General features: G+C 40.1%; 1 protein-coding gene across 1 annotated transcript in view; it reads left to right on the forward strand.

Annotated features, from left to right (window-relative positions):
* Nucleotides 1-20037, forward strand: part of LOC146072995 (mucin-19-like) — a 133921-nt gene that overhangs the window by 39703 nt on the left and 74181 nt on the right. The window contains exons 12-15 of the mRNA XM_083180166.1: nt 3022-3199; nt 6862-6996; nt 10847-10999; nt 17965-18059. Coding sequence (XP_083036292.1) covers nt 3022-3199; nt 6862-6996; nt 10847-10999; nt 17965-18059 — 561 coding nt within the window. The remainder of the gene's footprint in view (nt 1-3021; nt 3200-6861; nt 6997-10846; nt 11000-17964; nt 18060-20037) is intronic.

Consider the following 20037-nt stretch of genomic DNA (forward strand, 5'->3'; position numbering starts at 1 on the left):
AGGGGGAGAAGCAGCACTCAAGGTGACTTTGGAAATAAGACACTTATACCATCCTATCTGGACAATGTTTCATTGCATTTATTAAGCAATTTCTTCAGGTCATGCCATGACCTGAAGAAATTGCTTAATAAAAGCAATGAAACGTTGTCAGGATAGGATGGTATAAGTGTCTTATTTCCAAAGTCGTCTAGAGTGCTGCTTCTCTCCCCAGCATCTTGTATTACCCACTGGAGCGGGCACCTGGTGCAGTTTCCCCAATTACAGGGAGAGCCGGATCACAAGTACACAAAGTTTATATATATATATATATATATATATATATATATACTCTCTCTGACATATATATATATATATATATATATATATATATATTTTCTCTGACGGTGGCACTCTGGACTTGGAAGAAGTAACAACAGACCACTTTGGTAAAGCAACGTTTCAACGCTTTATTGCGTTTTTATCAGGGCTTGATAAAAACACAATAAAGCGTTGAAACGTTGCTTTACCAAAGTGGTCTGTTGTTACTTCTTCCAAGTCCAGAGTGCCACTGTCAGAGAGAGTGTGAAGTGCCCAGGTATAACAGTCGGAGTATACGGGAGGCACCTGGCAAGCAAAAGCCTTTATTTCAACACGAGTGCCGACACACGGAGTTTATATATATATATATATATATATATATATATATATATTGGCTGCCCTGATATACTGTATTAGTGTCTGAGTGCATGTTGCTGCTTCTACTATATTCTCCCACAAGGATTACATTCGCCAGACCAGTTGTTTTTTCAAAACAGAGTGCAGGATACAATATTCATATATATATATATATATATATATATATATATATATATATAAAGGAAAAATGCAACAGCACTGATGTTGTCAACGTTTCAGGAACTGAACCCTTTTATCAAGACCCTGAAACGTTCACCACATCAGTGCTGTTTTTTCTTTATTAAATCTCTGAGTGACATCTGCCTTTGAAATATACTATTATTACTTTGGATGGGCACCGGATTAAGTTGTATGGATACAGGGGAGTGCCGGTATTTCTGGAATATATATATATATATATATATATATATATATATATATATATATATATATCTTTAAGATCACTTAAAGAAGTAAAATGTTATTGGTATATAAAAAATAACATTTGTTCTAGCAATGAAAAACTATTAAAAATATACACAGTACAAAAAAGTAATAATACAATGAATCACAGGATATAATGAGTGAAGGATAAAAAATAAGGATGAGGATAATAAGTAATCTTAACTTTGGTCTGGCTGGAGGCAGGCTACCCAATATTTTTCATCTGGTGTGACTTCTTCAAGGGTATTTGAAGTGATTGTGTTTTACACTAAACGCTCACCATTTCTGTATTCAACTATGTATAATATGTAATTTAAGACTCGCAGATAGGATTTATTGACACAAGATGCTAGTATTTGGCCCGTTTAAGTAAATAGAGATTACTTGCGGGACACGTGACAGGAAATGATGTCACAATCACAATCAACAGATTAATAACCTCTCTCTGTGAACCGGCACTCCCTTGGATGACTGGTACTGCGCCCGGTGCTCTCAATATCAATGAAACATGGTATAGTACACTCCTTCAAGGAGCAGCAGAGTGTGCTTGATAAATAAATGACAACTAGTAGCAATTAATGTTTCAATGATCTTTCATTGTCTTCAGAAAATACAAAAATACAAAATGACATAGAGTACAGTATATACAGGTATAATCAGTAAGTGTAAGTGGCATTTCCGGACATGGGATCACACATCTGGCCTGGCATAATTTCTCTGACACCATCGGTCAGCACTTAGTGAAACCACTCAATGTGTAACCCATCACCTGGCAACCATTCACAGTGTTCAGCAACATGGTCAATCGGTTAGTCTTCATGAAACAGTGGACTGCGGAATAAATACACATACTGTAGCATATACTTACTAGAACAAAAGTTTATATATAACAAGCACTAGTTAGAAGTATTGGAGCTGGTACAACCCCCAGAGACCATCAATACTCTGGATGGAAATACAAATACGAAAACAACAATAGTGGGAATAACCAGCGCAGATCTGAAGTTTGCTTGTGAGCCCAGAGAGCAGGTGGTGTGATCAGTGAACATATGGAACCACATATACTTTGCAATCCTCTCTCGAGTTCACATAGCAGTTTCTTTAAAACCCTTAATAGAATAAATCAGATGAAATTATCTTTCAAAGACCTACACTTATTTTAACTTTTTTGTATTGAGTACACCAAAAGGTATCTTTAAACACTCTCACTCAGGTGGTAATCAGCAAATAATAAACGGAGGTAAGATAAATGACTTTATTATTCAATCACGCGTGCCCTTAGCAGGTTCTTTAAACACATGCCAGAGGTCTGTTTTCCACTTAATCTGACAACATAATTTCCACTTTTTACCTTCCAATTTTGGAAGTGATAATACCGGGATATAACCCTCTATGATTAGTAGAATGGAGCCAAGATCTATTATATGTGTGGAAAGATGGCCTACATAGTGGAGTGGGCAGGTGACAAGTGAAGTCAATGGTTTAGTTGTATATTTTTAAAAAAGTACGTAATGGTTTACCCAAAAACTCAAATAAAATTGGAAAAATGAACTACAGTAGACCATCTTCCAAAAGAATACTACCCAATGAGGAGATACTGCTACTGATCTAAAACTCACATTGTAAATTACATTAGCTATACCCTCAACAGACAAATCAAGGTAAGGAAGCGGCAGATCCCCATGAAGATACACTAAATTACTGTATATCACACAGACATTGTAGCTTGGATCGCCATGGAATGACTAGACTCAATACTAATTACATTATCTTAATTTCAGGCATTTACAGTATATGCAGTGCAAGCCTTTAGTTGACAAAAATAGTTTATTTTATTTTTGTATTTCCATTTAGTTTTTAATAAGAATAGATTTGGTAGCAAGTATGTTAAAACTAATAACTTTCTTTTTTTCTGTACAACAGGTTCCAGGCTTGTTTATTTCTATTGAAATTAAGCAGGCTGTGATTGGTCAGTCATCAAGTTCTTTAATGGGTATCACTACAATTCTTAATGCGGTAAGTGGAATAAAGCTCAATTTGATCTGTGTGGTTGTGGCAAGAGGTCTTGTTTGTGTGGACATGATGTGCAAAGCACGATTTGGTAAGAGGTCTTGTTTGTGTGGACATGATGTGGAAAGCACGATTTGGTAAGTATTTAATTAATTAAAATTAGTGGAGACAATAGTTATACACCTATGTATGTGCCAAAACGTATAGTGAGTTCTGGAAGCTTAGTGTGTTGAAACCATTGGGCGGGGGGGTGTTTATATATATATATATATTTTTACCCAATAGTGGTATGGCGCCTATAGTAAAGTCCAAATGCAAAGTTTGCAAATTCCGTATCGAGTGAAGTAATACAGATGGTCTTTTCCAATATTTTTGTTTATTAATCTTCACAGGATAGTCGGATAAAAACGCTTGTAGCCAATCCCAACGCGTTTCGTCTCACAGAGACTTCATCAGGGGAAATACATTAATCTTGTGGTCGTGATTTTTATGACAAATGTAGAATACTGTCTTCATTAAACATTTATTATCCGGAATTGGTTAATTATGTAAGACATAATATCTTAGACCTAGAATATGAATATAAATTAATATCCTGCTGGTAGGTTAGTATATAACCAATTAATGTGACCTAGAATGGAACAGATCTTAATTTCTGTCGACCCCCTTTTTTTATTGGAGTGGGTGATCCTTGCCTATAAAATTGCAGGTATTGGAAATCCTGTCAGCCTCCTTTAAATCATGCTAAAAATTGATTTTCCTAAAAACGAGGATGGTGAATCTTCATCCAAAATAAAAATATATAAATCTCCAAAGATACTCCTGTTTGCTTCAGAGAGGCTAGCAGAATGCTATATATATATATATATATATATGTGGTTTGCTGTGGAATAAATATTTTGTTTCAAGTGGACGGTGTGCCGTTACTATGGAGATATATATATATATATATATATATATATATATATATAAAATCAGATGGAGAAGATGTCCAATATATCAACAATTATTCTCAGACACAGTTCTGCAAATATAGAGATCAAATAAAATGAACAAAATGAGTGTACACAATATATGGTCATGCTGTAAGGCTGATAGTGGGCACGATGTCCTATCAACAACAAATTCACAAGATTAGGCTGATAGTGGGCACGATGTGCTATCAACAACAAATTCACAAGATTGCAAATTCTGGGGGCAATGGATAAAGTCTGGTGAGCAGAGTGTGGCATCCTGCTTATTTTCTTAATGTTGCAAGCTTAGTACTCCAGGACAGAATAGGGATACTCTCCTCTGCGAGTAGTAGGAATGGGTGGTGGCACTTTGTATGAGTGATGCTGGGTGTAGCCTCTGACTTGGTGTCTGGAGATGGGACAGGTAGATGGTGCAGTTGGGTGTCCTGAACACAGAGAACCTTAGTGGATGTCTGCCTTGGGTGACCTGGCTCAAGTGTGACTCTCGGTGTCTGCTCCATGAAGCTCCATCTGTTGGTCATGGATGGCAGGATCTGCAAGATCCCACGGCTGGCAGACGGGGGTTCTATGGATGCTTAGCGTCTTTCAATTCTTTCCTCTTGTCCTGCTCGTTGCGTGTGGTGATGGTAATTGTTGTTACTGCATCAGTTTCAGTGTTCAGTAACATTAGCTGTATTCATGGAAATCTGGTGACAATGGTGGGGCTCGTAGCATAAAGACAGTGGGGGGGAGTAAATGTGAGTTCTGGATGAACTCCTGACAGTTGGGATTCCAACAGTCAGAATGTAAGAGTACCGGGTTGTAATGACAAGAACAATAACTGTAAACTGAAAACATGCAGGGTAAACAATGTCAACTGGAAAAGAAAAACCCCTCATAGTAAAAAGATACTAAACAGTAAACACATTAGGATAAAGTGTAATCTACTGTACTATTCCACTGGAAAACTCACTCAAATGATAATTAGCCTATAGCTGTTGTTATAGTATATGTTATATAAATATTAATATTAAATATAAATGTAAATACCTCGAAAGGTGACCAATAAAAAGGAGTTAGAAATGATTTTGGGCAGCTGATAATTATAAATTTGTGTGGTTTATTATCTGGCCAGATAAAAATATATTTTTCTAATACATCACCAGTCATTTGACCCAATCACCAAAACAATTCTATTGTTTAAGTTTAGTAAGATGGCAAATGGTTATTTATGAATGCCCAGAAATCACTGTCTGAGTGGCAATGGCATGCTTGCATTTATCCAATCACTCCCCTTTATCAAAAACTGTCTACCTGTCACTCCCTTTTGTGACTAATCCCTTGTTGCAACCTCCATCAAAACAGATTTACATACAAAAGCCACATGTGTGACCACATCTGAATTAGGCCCACAGACAGCATGATGATCAACTCCATAGAGACCCAAATATAAATTGTTAGGAGATGTTCAGATGCAAACCAGCTAGTCATATGTAATGTGTTTAGCTTGCCAGCAAATGGGTTGCCGGTAGTCGAAATCCAGGAGATAGATACCCGACCAGCAGGCACAGCGCCGGCACTGGTATGACAACACCATTAAAAATGCTGCGATTTTTGGCATACTAAATTATATTGTACCCAATTTTAACAGCAATATGTGGACAAGCAGTACTAAAGATTACGTGAGTGTGACATCCACTTGGTGGGTTATCACCTTCAGCAGCAGTATGGAACACAAAACATTCTTTATCACTCTCTTTATAACACCATTGTCAACGTGGTACCAAAGCTAAGGAATGTCATTTCAAAATGGCATACTCTGCCTTTTTTTTGATAATGCCAGAGATATTGTAAGAGCATTACAACTGGGTGAATTTGAAAAGAAAATACAGAACTTGTGATGGATCATGGTGGTTTTGCAAAATTAGAACCGAAACTGATTATTATACCTGATTTTCACACACAGTATCAATGTCATAAAGCACCAAACAAATCTGTTATTTATTCCTAAAGGGGCCCGTCGAAAAGTATACATGTACAAAGGATGGAGTATTCATAAATGGAAATAAATACACAAAACACTACAAATCAGGTAACACATGTCATAATAATGTTAATTATTTTTTTCATCATATAAGTATTACTGGGTACTTATGTAGTATCTGGGCTGCCGATTTTTTGATTGTATGCCTTAAGTTAAGGCATACAATCAGATGCGATGCGATGCGATATCGCATCGCATCGCATCGCATCGCATCCGATATCGGATGCGATGACCCGATTTTTCCATAGGAATCAATGTTAAAATGATTCCTATGGAAAAATGGGTCCTTTTCATACCCCTACTATCCAAGTGGGCATGGAGTTGGATATAAACCTGTGGCGAGCGTAGCGAGCCACCGAGCCCGAAGCGTGGCGAGCGAAGCGAGCCCCGCGAGGGGACGGTATTCGTCCCCTCGCGGGGCTCGCTTCGCTCGCCACGCTTCGGGCTCGGTGGCTCGCTACGCTCGCCACAGGTTTATATCCAACTCCATGCCCACTTGGATAGTAGGGGTATGAAAAGGACCCATTTTTCCCATTGAATTCCATGTTAAAATGGACTCAGTCCATTTTAACATTGATTCCTATGGAAAAATCGGGTCATCGCATCGCATCGCATCGCATCGAATCGCATGGTCGCATGCGATGCGATGCGATCTCCCGATCCGACCCGATTTTGAAATCGGCAGCCCAGATACTACATAAGTACCTATTACTGTAAATAAAAAATAAAAATTGCTTTAAATATTTTTCCTTTCAGAAAATATAGTGATTCTTCAGTACTCCAACTTTATTTATATCAAGTTATACAACAATATTGAAATGTTGATACAACTAAAGCCTACAATGCAAGTATATATCTTAATTCCACCTACTGGATTTGAAAATACAAGAGGTAAGATGTCTTCTGTTGTACTGTACTTATCTACTACTTGTAAGCCCGCACGAAGCAAATGCTTTGAAAGCTAGACTGCCACTTTATGATTGCCTTTGTGTTTGTGCATTTGTGAGAGAACGAGATGTAGTTTCACTCGCTGTCAACAGATGGCAGTGTTATGGAGACAAACAAATGGACACTAAATATATAAATCTATGCAATGTGAAAATTGGCTAAACTCATAGGAGTAGTTAACATCACAAAAGATATCAGAGGTGGCAACAGTAGCAACTGTTATTTTTTTCGCAGCATCTACTGCATCTGTATATGGTAATGCTGCAGCCAATGCTGCGGCCTATTCATTGGCCTACTGGCTGCCATTACTTGATTATTGGTTAAACTATGGGACATTCAAAAACTTTATTGTTCATCATGTTGGACTGTGCACAGCCACCAGTGCCAGTGGAACTGTTTATTCCAGCGCAGTCTCTGATACCAACATGCACCCCAACATCCCCCCTGACTAGTTACCTCCCATAAATTGTGAGGATCTCCAAGCAATTCAGATCTGTATCCCCTGACAATAACCATTGGGATGCATCAAGTATGAATCAGGCCCATGATACCCTAATGGTATGAGACTCAGGGACTATAAAGGATTAGGATCACCTGGGTGATTTATCAATTTAACCTTTTATACAGGTATATTTTTTATAAGAATATATGAGTGTTTTTAGTGAATATTAACATCTTACTCATAGCTAGTACAGTACATCATTTTCACTATACATTTGCCTAGGGCAGCAGTGTTCTGTTAGCAACACAGGCATGGTTTAAGATTACCTTCACTTATTTATGTCATTTTATGTTTGTTTAGCAAACTTAAGAAAGTACATAGACCACTATGGATATGTGGGGTTTCCACTTGCTTTTTGGCAAATAGTCAAAAAGCCTGTGGTAGGAAAATTTGTAAATAAGATCATGTATATAAACCAATGGAAATTATACATTATTATTATTATTATTTTCCATATTATTATTATTGTTTATTTAAATGGCACCACAAGGATTCTGCAGCGCCTGACAATACTTAGATGAGCAAAAAAACAAGAAAATAAAAATTAAAGTACATGGTAAATAATGACAGTTGCATCAGGGGACAGGACACTGAAGCAATTATCAGAGGGGAAAAGATATATTCAAATAAAAGCAAATGAGGAGAGAGAGGGCCTTGCTCATAAGAGCTTACATTCTAAAGGATTACATTATTATGGTAACTGGTAACAGACTAGTGAGAGGGAAAGTGATCACTATAAAAACAACAGAAAATTTTCCTAAAAAATTATTATTCTAAATACTGTACAGAATCTTACTTCTACCTAAAAAATATGAGCTCAGACTGCATTGGTCATTAAGTAGATATCAGAATATTATTGAATAATACATCATTAAATCACACAAAAAAAGGGCTAGGATAGTTGTTGTGATGTGTGATGTACACATGGGGCTTTTACATTTCTCAAGGAATCTTCTCTTAAATGTACAGTATATATAGTTGAACAAATATGCAATAAATCATATTTATTGAAATTGCATTTATTATTTCTTAAATTATAATTTCCTAAAATGATGCAGGTTATAGAGATATTGCGGCTGACAGTGTAGTAGGCACTGACCACACCCTCACAGTACGTTTCATAGTTCCTCCACTTCTCACATTAGGCCCTTAATTATTTTCAGCCCGTGGCTCAGGACTTAAGTATGGTATGCTCTAATAAGTACAGTAGATTGGTTTTCATAGAGTTTTTAGAGATTTGAAGTCTGTGGGAGAGCCTGAATAGAGGGGTTATTCTGGTTGATTTGGTCTTCCGCGCACAAGCAAGAAAAAGATGGGCATTCACATGGAAATCATCCTGCGAAGCGGGTGCAGGGGGTGGGCAGCTGAAATCACGAGATGTCAGCTGCCCACCCAGCTCCTGTTGTAAGCACGCACAAATCTAAGTGACCTGAGAGTCATTTAGATATGCATGCACCTTCCGCATCATTCCATGGTCGTCAACCATCGAATGATGTGGGTGTTTCCCCATAGATTGGCAGCCGTGTGTGGGAATTCGTACTGTGAATGGGGGGTGGCGGAATATGTGAACGGCAGAAGAAAAATGACATGCAGTGCTGCAAACAGCAGAGCTGCGTGTCAACCAGAATAACCCCCCAGGTGGAGTAGGGGATTCCATAAGTAAGTAGTGGAAAAGGACAAGTCTTGTAGGCAGAAGAGAGGCATGGTTGCCAACAGGATCATTTACAATATATTTATATATAATGGATTCCAAAATAGTAACTAATCAAAAAAGTGGGCTTTTTCATACAGTCTGTCTCAAATGTCAACAAATGTGTACACTTATCCTAACCTAGTGATGCTTTAACAAAAGAGGATTTCCTTGTGCAGAGTCTAGGTGGGCCCCTTCCTCTCTGCACAATCAAAGATTGCGCCAGTCGCCTGCCATGTTCCAGAGACTAAAACTAGTACTGCGCATGTGCGGCAGCCATTTTGGCTGTGATTTATGCCGCGAGTGCAGCAGCAAGTGCAGGACTCCAGAGAGGTAAGTATTAAAACATGGGTGTAGTGTCAGTAGCGCACGCAGGGGGAGTTTCTGAGTACCCAGAAACCCCCCCAGGAGTGTAAGGGACCTAGGCTGAAAGCTGAGGATTCCCTCTTTCCATGGGTATAAGAATTTTAAAAATCGGCCCTTGGGAACTGGAGATATCTGACTTCAAAGCAGTGGTCCCCATCCAAGCCTGTTCATTGCTCTTCCCAGTCAGATATTTCAGGTTCTGTCTAACTTAGAGTTTTTTCTGAGGGTATATTCCAAAATCTGGGTCTCTCCCCCTTTGATGGACACTAGTAGCTTGTCCCTACTCTTCCCACAACCAGAGATATCAGCCTTCCAGCAGCTGGTTACTGCTCCAGCTCCACACACCTGGTATGTAGTTTTATATACTCGTTGGCAGATTGCTCTGCCTCCTGAACTCTGATCCCCTAGTCCCCAATAGCATTTGGTAGGAGGGATTCTTAAAGTTTTTAATTCCAAAATCTAAGAAATCTATTACTGGGAACTGGAGATATCTGCAGTCAATCAAGCTGTCCACCCATCAGAAAATGGAAGTTATGTATCAGGGCCCCTTCATTCAGCCCAATGCCCCCTTCACCCACTCCATCTCCCACCATCTGTGCAGTAAAGGGGTAATTAGTGGAAATTACTGATCCATGCCCTACATCCTGAGCGGTTGATATAATAGCCCCTACCACCCGCGGGACATCAATGCTTATCCCACCCCTACCGCTGGAGGATCGGTAGGTGCCCCAGTACATTGCTATGCCTAGGGGTCTACACTGCTGTTGACGCCCCTGTATGTATATATACAGTATGTATATATGTATGTATATATATATATATATTATAATTTATATACATTTGGTCTATCTATAATACTTTAACTGACTCGGCATATACTGGGTCACCTAAGTGTCCATCTCCGTGCTTTGCTCCGCCCCTCTGGAAACCCCCTTCTGAAAATCCTGCCTTTGCCACTGAGTGTGTGCGGTGTGGGCCCCCCTGGGATCAGGGGACCGTGTACACCACACACATTGCACCCATTATATAAACGCCTATGTACTAAGCATAAAAGGAAGATTCTTACGTTTCTAAGGAATACATATTGTGCATGCTCTTGCATTAAATGATATTTTTTTCTGAAACATGTTATCAAAATGTATTTCAACTAAGATATAATTATACCAATTAGGCTATAACTGTCCATGGGAATTATTGTACATGTATTGAAACAATATTTTGTATTTTCTTCCAAGGACTTTGTGGTTCCTACAATAATAAAGCAGATGATGACTTTTTGTCCAATCAAAATATGCTGGAGTCGTCACCAGACCAGTTTTTTAAATCCTGGATTATATCAGCTTCTTCTCTTCCTCCATCACAGGCACCTTGTATGAACTCAGAATATGGTAACTACTAACTAAAATATAATAATCATCCTTTGCTGCTAGATCTTGATACTTGCAAAGAAAAAAGGGGGTATGGATCCGCACAGACTAATACATTGATTTTATGTATATCTGAAAAACATAGGTAAAACCAATATATTCGACTACTAATAATAGATTGAAGTAGTCGTGGATTGGTGGTGCGCCCAACACATTCAGTATTTGTAACTGAGTAGAGGGGGGTGTCTGCAAGGAGCAGACCAAAAGACAAATGTGCCTTTTTGGGCGCACTCTTAATAATATGAATTTGATATGATTATTGCATTAAGACATAACTTTTAATCAACTTCTTACACTAAAAGACTATGAGCATTCATCAATTTACGATCAATCGTTTGATGGATATTCAATTAAATTATAGGTCGAAAAACAAGACATCACATATAACATAGAGATAAGACATGGACAAACGAACAATTAAAGACATGCTGTACCGATGGCTATGTCTGGATATGCAACCTATTATGGGTCACATTATGATGTTAATTGCCTCAGCAAGATATTGTTTTATCTGTATTGTTATCAAACAAATTTTGTGAAATTAAATGCCTCAGCAAATTATCAACTGATGGCTCAGCCGCTTAAACTCTGACCATCTCTCATGCTCCTTAATTGCAATATCAGGTTATGTGCTGCCCCTATGATCAGGTGGACAAGAGAAAATACAAAAGTAAATCTTCGTCTGGTAGTTGAGGATGGGGAAAAGATAATGAGAGAAGGGAAAATAACCCCAGTGAACAGTACTCCTACAACCGGTGGCTCCTGAGTGTCTACTATTCAATCACCCGTCTGAGTGACCCACCAGTCAGGTCGCCAGGAGTCTCCTCTCTGGTTAGTGAACTGGCCCCATCAAGGCACCGCTGGAATCTGGCCTGTGTGGAGATATGTGGGTAACCTATTGGACTGAGTGTTGAATGAGAGTGTCAGGTGGGTTGTTATATGGGAGTTAATTAAAGTACACTTCTGCTGTCCAATTCAGCTTCGTGAGTCACCTTGGTGCTATTCAGTATTGCAAGGAGACACCGCGGGCTGAGTGGATGAGAGAGTGTTGCAGAAATGGTGAATCCCAGTAACAGATTGTCTGTTGACCATTAAATGGGACTTCTGCTTTCAGAGATCTGCAAGCATCGAATCACTGATGAGAGAGCCCCAAATAAATGGATACCTAACCGACATTAGAAAGGACATTAGAATTAGGAGTAGGAAAATGATAAGAGAGGAAAAGCGATAAAGATTTAGGCAAACATAATACTCTATAGATGTTTATATATTAGAATACACTGGGTGGCTGAAATCCAGCATCACTCTGGGTATCCCAGTGTGTACTTATTCGCAATCAATCTATTGATTGTCCTCTAATTAAATGGATTGTCTCCTAAAAGGGTGCAACAGATTTATTCCTTATTGTACAGAGCAGTCAGATTACCATAATGTTAAATCACTACTTCAGTTTGCTGGGTAGCTTTTATCTAAAATGGATACAGTGTGAATTATAAACTTATACTCAACAATATTAGCATCGGCACATGATATTGTTACAATTCTGCATTACTGGATTGACACTCTATATGCTTTGTTGAGCTAACTATTGAATATGAGGTCAAAAGGTGCTCATTAATGTATCAACTAACAGTAATGTGAGTTAATGTCTAGTATTGTAAATTCAGCTGTATCCACACAAATTTGAACACATGAAAAAAGACTTTTCGTGATTTGCTATCAAAAAAATTGACAAGTCAAGAGCTACAGAATAAATGACGGTTAGCAAAAAATAAGAGTGAAGTTATTGGCAATACCAGCTCACTTAGGGCCTTATTCTGATCGGTGCGGATTTCTCCGCATGCGGACGTCCCGCCGATGGTTATCGTCTGCGCATGTGCAGAGGTCACTCTGCGCATGTGCAGGCGATTTCCCCGCACGTATTCTTTACACGCCGCACAGGGGGCGTAGAGGGGCGTGAGGGGCTACTAAGCCTCATTACCCTATGCATACGCCCCGCGTTTCATGGGCGTTCCCATGCAAACGCGGGGCGTATGCATGGTAATGAAGCCGTGACGCGTGTGTAGGGGGCGGGCATCTGAGCTGCCCGCCCCCATACATGATTTCACACGGACAAGTGTCCATGTGGTCTTGGGTGGCGGGACCTAGTGGAGCGTGCGGCCCTGCATTCGATGTTCGGCGACCATCGAATGCAGGGGCTGCTCCCAAGACGGAGGAGGCGTATCCCCGTCCACTTTCATGCGGATCGCCACATATCCGCGTACGGACGGAGGTGGCGATCCGTATGGAAGGCGGGGATTCGTCTGCACGGTCGTGGCCGCATATTCTGATCGGGCCGCACCGATCAGAATAAGGCCCTTAATGAGGAATTGCGCTGCCCGCCATCTCCCAAGGACTGCAAAACATGTAACTGTAAATACAGACATAAATCGAATCAATCATCAGAGAATAACTTGTACCTATAGAGATAGCTGTTAATATCTGCTAATTCTCAGGTGCATGCTGCCACATGCATCTGCTATGTATGCTCCGTTACAGCTAAAGCACCTGTGGGATTGATAATTGGGCATTAAGACAGTTCACCTGGGGCTATATGGGAATGGCTGTAGAAGAGCAAAAATAGAGAGCCTTGAACATTAACATAAGCAGCCCACACAAGTATAGAAAAAGTACCTAAATATAATTTGCAATGAATTAATATTCTAATTGGAGTGTGCTATACGGTGTTTGTATAGCTCCGTGGGGCTGTAGACTAACAGGTGTATACACCTGCAGTGTCTTTCGCTCGCAAGCTCAGCTGAGCTGCGGCGAGGGTTACCTCCTCTGTGCGCTGGTATCCCCCTGTCGATGGTAGCGTTGCTGGGATGCGGCTGCTGGTGATGGTTCCTCCAGAGAGCAGGAGATGGTCCGAGTGTAAGCGGCTGGCGGTGGCGGGGACGCGTTTCGCCTGTGGCTTCCTCAGTCCGCCTTCTCTCATTATCTTTTCCCCATCCTCAACTACCAGACGAAGATTTTCTTTTGTATTTTCTCTTGTCCACCTGATCATAAGGGGCAGCACATAACCTGATATTGCAATTAAGGAGCATGAGAGATGGTCAGAGTTTAAGCGGCTGAGCCATCAGTTGATAATTTGCTGAGGCATTTAATTTCACAAAATTTGTTTGATAACAATACAGATAAAACAATATCTTGCTGAGGCAATTAACATCATAATGTGACCCATAATAGGTTGCATATCCAGACATAGCCATCGGTACAGCATGTCTTTAATTGTTCGTTTGTCCATGTCTTATCTCTATGTTATATGTGATGTCTTGTTTTTCGACCTATAATTTAATTGAATATCCATCAAACCATTGATCGTAAATTGATGAATGCTCATAGTCTTTTAGTGTAAGAAGTTGATTAAAAGTTATGTCTTAATGCAATAATCATATCAAATTCATATTATTAAGAGTGCGCCCAAAAAGGCACATTTGTCTTTTGGTCTGCTCCTTGCAGACACCCCCCTCTACTCAGATCTTGATACTTATCTGCTTACTTTCAGTTAAGGAATGCATTCTGTCAGGATATGTTGAATTATAAATGAAGGCCACCAAGCTACTCTGCAGCCACTGCACAGTTTTCATATGTCCCATTAATTTTTATTGTCAGTTGAATAGTGCCTAATATGTTACAAAACTGTAAATGTCTCTATTTTTCAAAAAAGTTTTTTTGTTTATATGCTGAATGCAAATTCACTATTCTGATTATCTTTAAGCACAGTATTTTTTTAGAAGGTGCATGTAATAGAGCATACACACGGTGAGATATGCATTATTTTTCTATTCGATTTTGCTTATAGAAGCAAAATTGAATAGATACTCAAAGGGCATTGAACAGTTTTTCTACATTTGAATCAGATTCGATCCTAATGCACGCGTCCGTGTTGTGTAAATCGAGTAGAAAAAAGTATATAGTGCAAATCTAATGTGTTCACTGCAGCATTCGATTCCATGTCCATATCCTGCCTGAAGTGTTGATCTAATAGCAAATCGGTACTTATGTAATATCTGGGCTCCCGTTTTTCTTATGAGACCGCGTCCCCTCGCCACGCTTCGGTCACGGTGGCTCGCTGCGCTCGCCACACTATATAAAATCAACTCCATGCGTAGTTGGATAGTAGGGGTATGAAAAAATGGGGTGCATTTAACATGGGAGCCCAGATAATACATAAGTGCCAGCAAATCTAATAGATAAATCGAATGCACATCAAATAGAAAATAGTGGAAATTGAAAAGGAGTAGAAAAAACTGTCCCTGGTATATCCATTGTCCCTTGCTTACCAGTGCCTCCATGTCAGTTCCCTCACTCACACTACGATACAGCAGGACAAGTCAGTTGGGCAGGAAATAGGAGGATACCACAGTCGCTGACAGGGGCAACAATTTAAATTTGTTATGAGGGTGCAGTGAATACTGTATTTCCTGCTGGTCCTTGGTGCTTCCCAATCTGCCAGGCCCCGTAGCAGTTGAATCCCCTGCACACTCTATATTATTTATTTATTACCAGTTATTTATATAGCGCATACATACAGTATTTCGCAGCGCTTTACAGAGAATATTTTAACATTCACATCACATACAATCATTATAGTGTCAATTTTGTTGGGAGCCAATTAACCTACCTGTATATTTTTGGGATTGTGGGAGAAAACCGGAGTACCCATAGTAACCCATGCAAGCACGGGGAGAATATACACACAGGCCCTTATTCTGGTTCACTCGCAAAGGCAAATTCCTTCTCAAATGGACAAAACCATGTGCACTGCAGGTGGGGCAGATGTAATCTGTGCAGAGAGAATTACATTTGGGTGGGGTTTTACTTCAAAGTGAGATCTATATTACAGTGTAAAAATAAAGCAGTCAGTATTTTCCCTGCACTAAAACAAAATAACTCACCCAAATCTAAAACTGTCCATTTGAGAAGGAATTTGCCTTTGCGAGTTAACCAGAATAAGGGCCACAATTTGGGCCATGGTGAGAATCAAACCCATGATGTCAGTGCTGTGAGACAGTAATGCTAACCATTACATCCATGCTTCCCTAACTATAGTTACTCCACTGGCACAAAGAACCTTTTTCTGATTGTAAATAAATATTTATACATGTACAATATCACTACAAACATTATCTAGTATTTAAACAACAGTTTCTCTCCACAATAGTTTGTCTCATTTTGCACAGCCAATATGTATGGGCTATTAACTACACATTAAATTCCATTCACTTTTAATTCATAATGTTCTTTATAATTCCATGGCTTTCTGGGACTGCCACATTCAGGAGCCATGACTCCCATTTTAATTCACTGTTGGGGCGTTCTTAGCACTCTGGGAGCTGCTGGCCTCGCCCCCAGCCCCTTTGTCTCCCATGAATAGATAATGCGCACATGTGCACAGCATCTATTCACTGCTGCTTAAGTAAGGGACAGTGTCTGATCAATGGTACTGACAATTGGGACAGTTGCGAGGTATGTTGATGGTTATGCCCAACCCCCATTGGTTTTAACTTGAAAAATGTGCCAACTTCCATGAGGGCAGAGGAGAAAATAATGTTATTCACATTACTTTTCAGTGATCACTGTAGCAAGCCTCATTCAGGTTGGATAACGTAAGCAATCCAACCCACATTGGACTGCGTATGCACAGGTCTTGTTCAAAATGGGTTTTGCATTTGCAGTGCAGTCTAGAGTATGCCTCTGATTAACAGCCATTTGAGGGGTAGGGACAGAGGTGGGGCATTCAGGAAAATGGGGATGTGTCTCCCCTGTGTTATAGGCATGGCAAAGCCAAGGACTGCATCACAAATGCAGATTCCTTGACAATGCCAACTGCAAGTCCTAGTGAGTTCAGACTTACTCAGGTTTGTAGTTGCAGATGAACAGTTGCAATGCAGATTTAACAATTGCAAATGCAGGCAGGAGGTGGAATGCACCTACCCCTGCAATTGTGTTGTTATGGATTGCATTGATATTATCATTACTGACTCCCCAGAAAACAATGGTGACAACAATGCCCCTATTTTTCCAAATGCCCCTGTGCTGTTCCTCTTCAGAATGCCTCTGCCAATTGACCTATCGCATTGTGTAAGATGCCATGGCCACAAGGGGTACACTTTGATCCCCTCTACAGCACCCATGTAAAAAGAAGCTCATAAGCATCTATAGGGTAATGTTAGTTTATGCTGGTGGTACCCTTCGCATCAAAGCCCTGGCAGATGGGCTTTTGTACCAAGTGTGGTAAAACCCAAAAATTGGGTTTTTACTGCTTTCCCATATGTATATGCTGACCAATATCATGCACCTCTCTTTTGAATGCTTGTTCTAAGCCCTCTACACACTAGCTGATACAATGTCGATATTTGCAGTGAAAAGACTCTGGCGGGGTGCTGGCATCGGCAAGTGCATACACGCTTACTGATGCTGGCTTGGAAGGGAGTGGGCGGGAGGGAGAAGATGGCTCTGCCAGCATGGCCGGTATTAACAAGGACCTCCCTAATCTAGCAGGACCAGCGAAGAGGTCATTAATGATGTGAGGGAGCATACATCATTAACAATAATGAGTGTACACACTAGACTGATATTGTGAACAATATCGCTCAGAAAGCCCTTGAGAGTGTGTATTTTGCTTTAGATCTTTTGACACCACACACACACACAAACACATACACACACATAGAAATGATGCTTCTAATGTTGAGCCTGTTTTTACCAGCTACAGCCCATGTCCAACCAGGTGCCACCATATGTATGTTGATCTTTATGGAAAGAAGTATTGTAGATTTAAACATGTATATACAGAATGTTAAATTCGTCATGTAGCCTGCTTTATATATTTGTAACTGAGGATTCGAATATGAAATAATAATGCTATGATATTTTTATAGAAACGTTTGGTCAAGGGCAGTGTTCAAAGCTTAAAGATTCTAATGGACCCTTTGCAGAGTGCCATAACGTAGTGGATTACAAAATATACTATGAGGTATAGTATTTTCTATCAATTTTATAGCAACTTTGATTTATCCCTTTTTCAGTGAAAATATCTGTTTTGAAAATATCAAATATAAACACGTTCACAAAAGAAAATACACAATGATGCCATAAAGAAAGTGTTTGACTAAAGATGAGGACACACTGAGTAGTATGCTGTCAAATCGGGCAGATTGGACCTACATGTTACCTACATCACTCACTGGCCTTTATTCAGATTTGATCGCAGTACGAATTTGTTTGGAAAATGGGCAAAACCATGTGCACTGCAGGTGGGGCAGATGTAACACGTGCAGAGAGAGTTAGATTTGTCTGAATTATTTTGTTTCTGTGCAGGGTAAATACTGGCTGCATTATTTTTACACTGCGATTTAGATTTCAGTATCAACACACCCCACCCAAATTTAACTCTCTCTGCACATGTTACATCTGTCCCACCTGCAGTGCACATATTTTTGCCCATTTTCCAAACAATTTTGTACTGCAATCAGATCTGAATAAGGGCCAATGTCTATACCTGATGATATTGCTAGTGATATGGTGCCTATCATGCAGTTTGTATGGTAAACGTACGACAAACAATAGTTTGGACCAATTTGACAACATTTTCATGCCACTCTCTAGAACAGATGTGTGCTCTAGTGTGTGCAGGAGAAATGTTAAATCGCTAGCTACCTAACAATGCAACATATTGTTCTGTATTTAACAAGATGGCAGTGTGTGTATGCTTAATCTTGCTTGTTCTAGGCTCAAGGAAATCATTAGTAAAGTCAGAACAATTGCTTCTAAATCACACTGGCAGAAAGTTACAGCATTAGGCAGATTTATCATTAACAAAGGGATTGCATTTTATTGCAAAAGTATTTGTTTAGCTACTGTAATAAAAAGTAGTATATTACCTTTTGAGTGGTGGGCAGGATTGTCCAGCCCAAGAAATACTCACCTTTCATGCTGCAGCCGCTGGTCTTTTGCAGCAGCCCTGCTCCCCCATAAAAGCTGTTTCTGGCTGCTTGGTGCTCAGCTGGGGGGGCTTGGGCACGCTCGAGTGTTATTGGGTGTTTGGGTGCTGTTGGCCAATAGATGGCACCTAACGGGGCAATTCAAGTGTTGCTCTGTATGGGTGTGCACAGCCACTGGCACTGATGTTACTGTTCACTTATTCTACCATTCTGACTGGTAACTAATGCAGAAAAAAAAATCACCAAAAAAAATTCTGGCCTATAGCCACTGTGAAAGGAACTGTAAAACCACTGGACAATGGGGACAAAGACAGGGATGATTTCTACAGGATTTGCATATGAAAGAGCCAGGCACTACTAATACCCCATTCTCACTGTCACAAAAACCCAGGATTTTGCCAGGGCAAGCAGTAATTTCCTATGTTGTGTCTCAGTGTGAATGGGTGTGAGTGAAATTCCCGGGTGTAATGCCCCCAGGTATTGCACAAGGGGCTTTTTGCAGGGTTATTCCTGGGAATTACACTGGTGTCCACCAGTCTGAACAGGTGTGACCTGGGTTTTCCACACAGAACATCAAAAAGCAAGCTAATTGGGGAATGAGATCAGGTGACATGTGGAGGGATGAGAAGGTGCTGGAGCTGCTGGCTGTGAGAGGGGAGGAGTAAATAAAGAGGCAAGTGACTGGCACTGCCAAAGATTCAACAGTGTACTACAACATATCAAAAATACTGTCTGCCCTTGGCATCCATAAAACCCAGCAACAAGTTGTGAACAAACATAAAGCACTTCATAAGTAGTACTCCAAGGTGCATGATCTCAACTGGAGGAAAAGTGGTGGTGCCCATGCAGACAAACAAAGCTGCTCTTTAAACAGCCAATCAAATTTGCTCTTTCAATAGCTGCTCTTAGATTCCTCACACTTGTTGGCAGGGCAGACCTGGGAACCAGCGTGAATGTGGCAGAACCGGGAATTTCCTGGGTCCAAGGTGCATTGTGAAGGGGGTCAGTGAG

Source organism: Crinia signifera, chromosome 4 (genome assembly GCF_055691185.1).
Source record: "Crinia signifera chromosome 4, ASM5569118v1, whole genome shotgun sequence".
Classification (NCBI taxonomy): domain Eukaryota; kingdom Metazoa; phylum Chordata; class Amphibia; order Anura; family Myobatrachidae; genus Crinia; species Crinia signifera.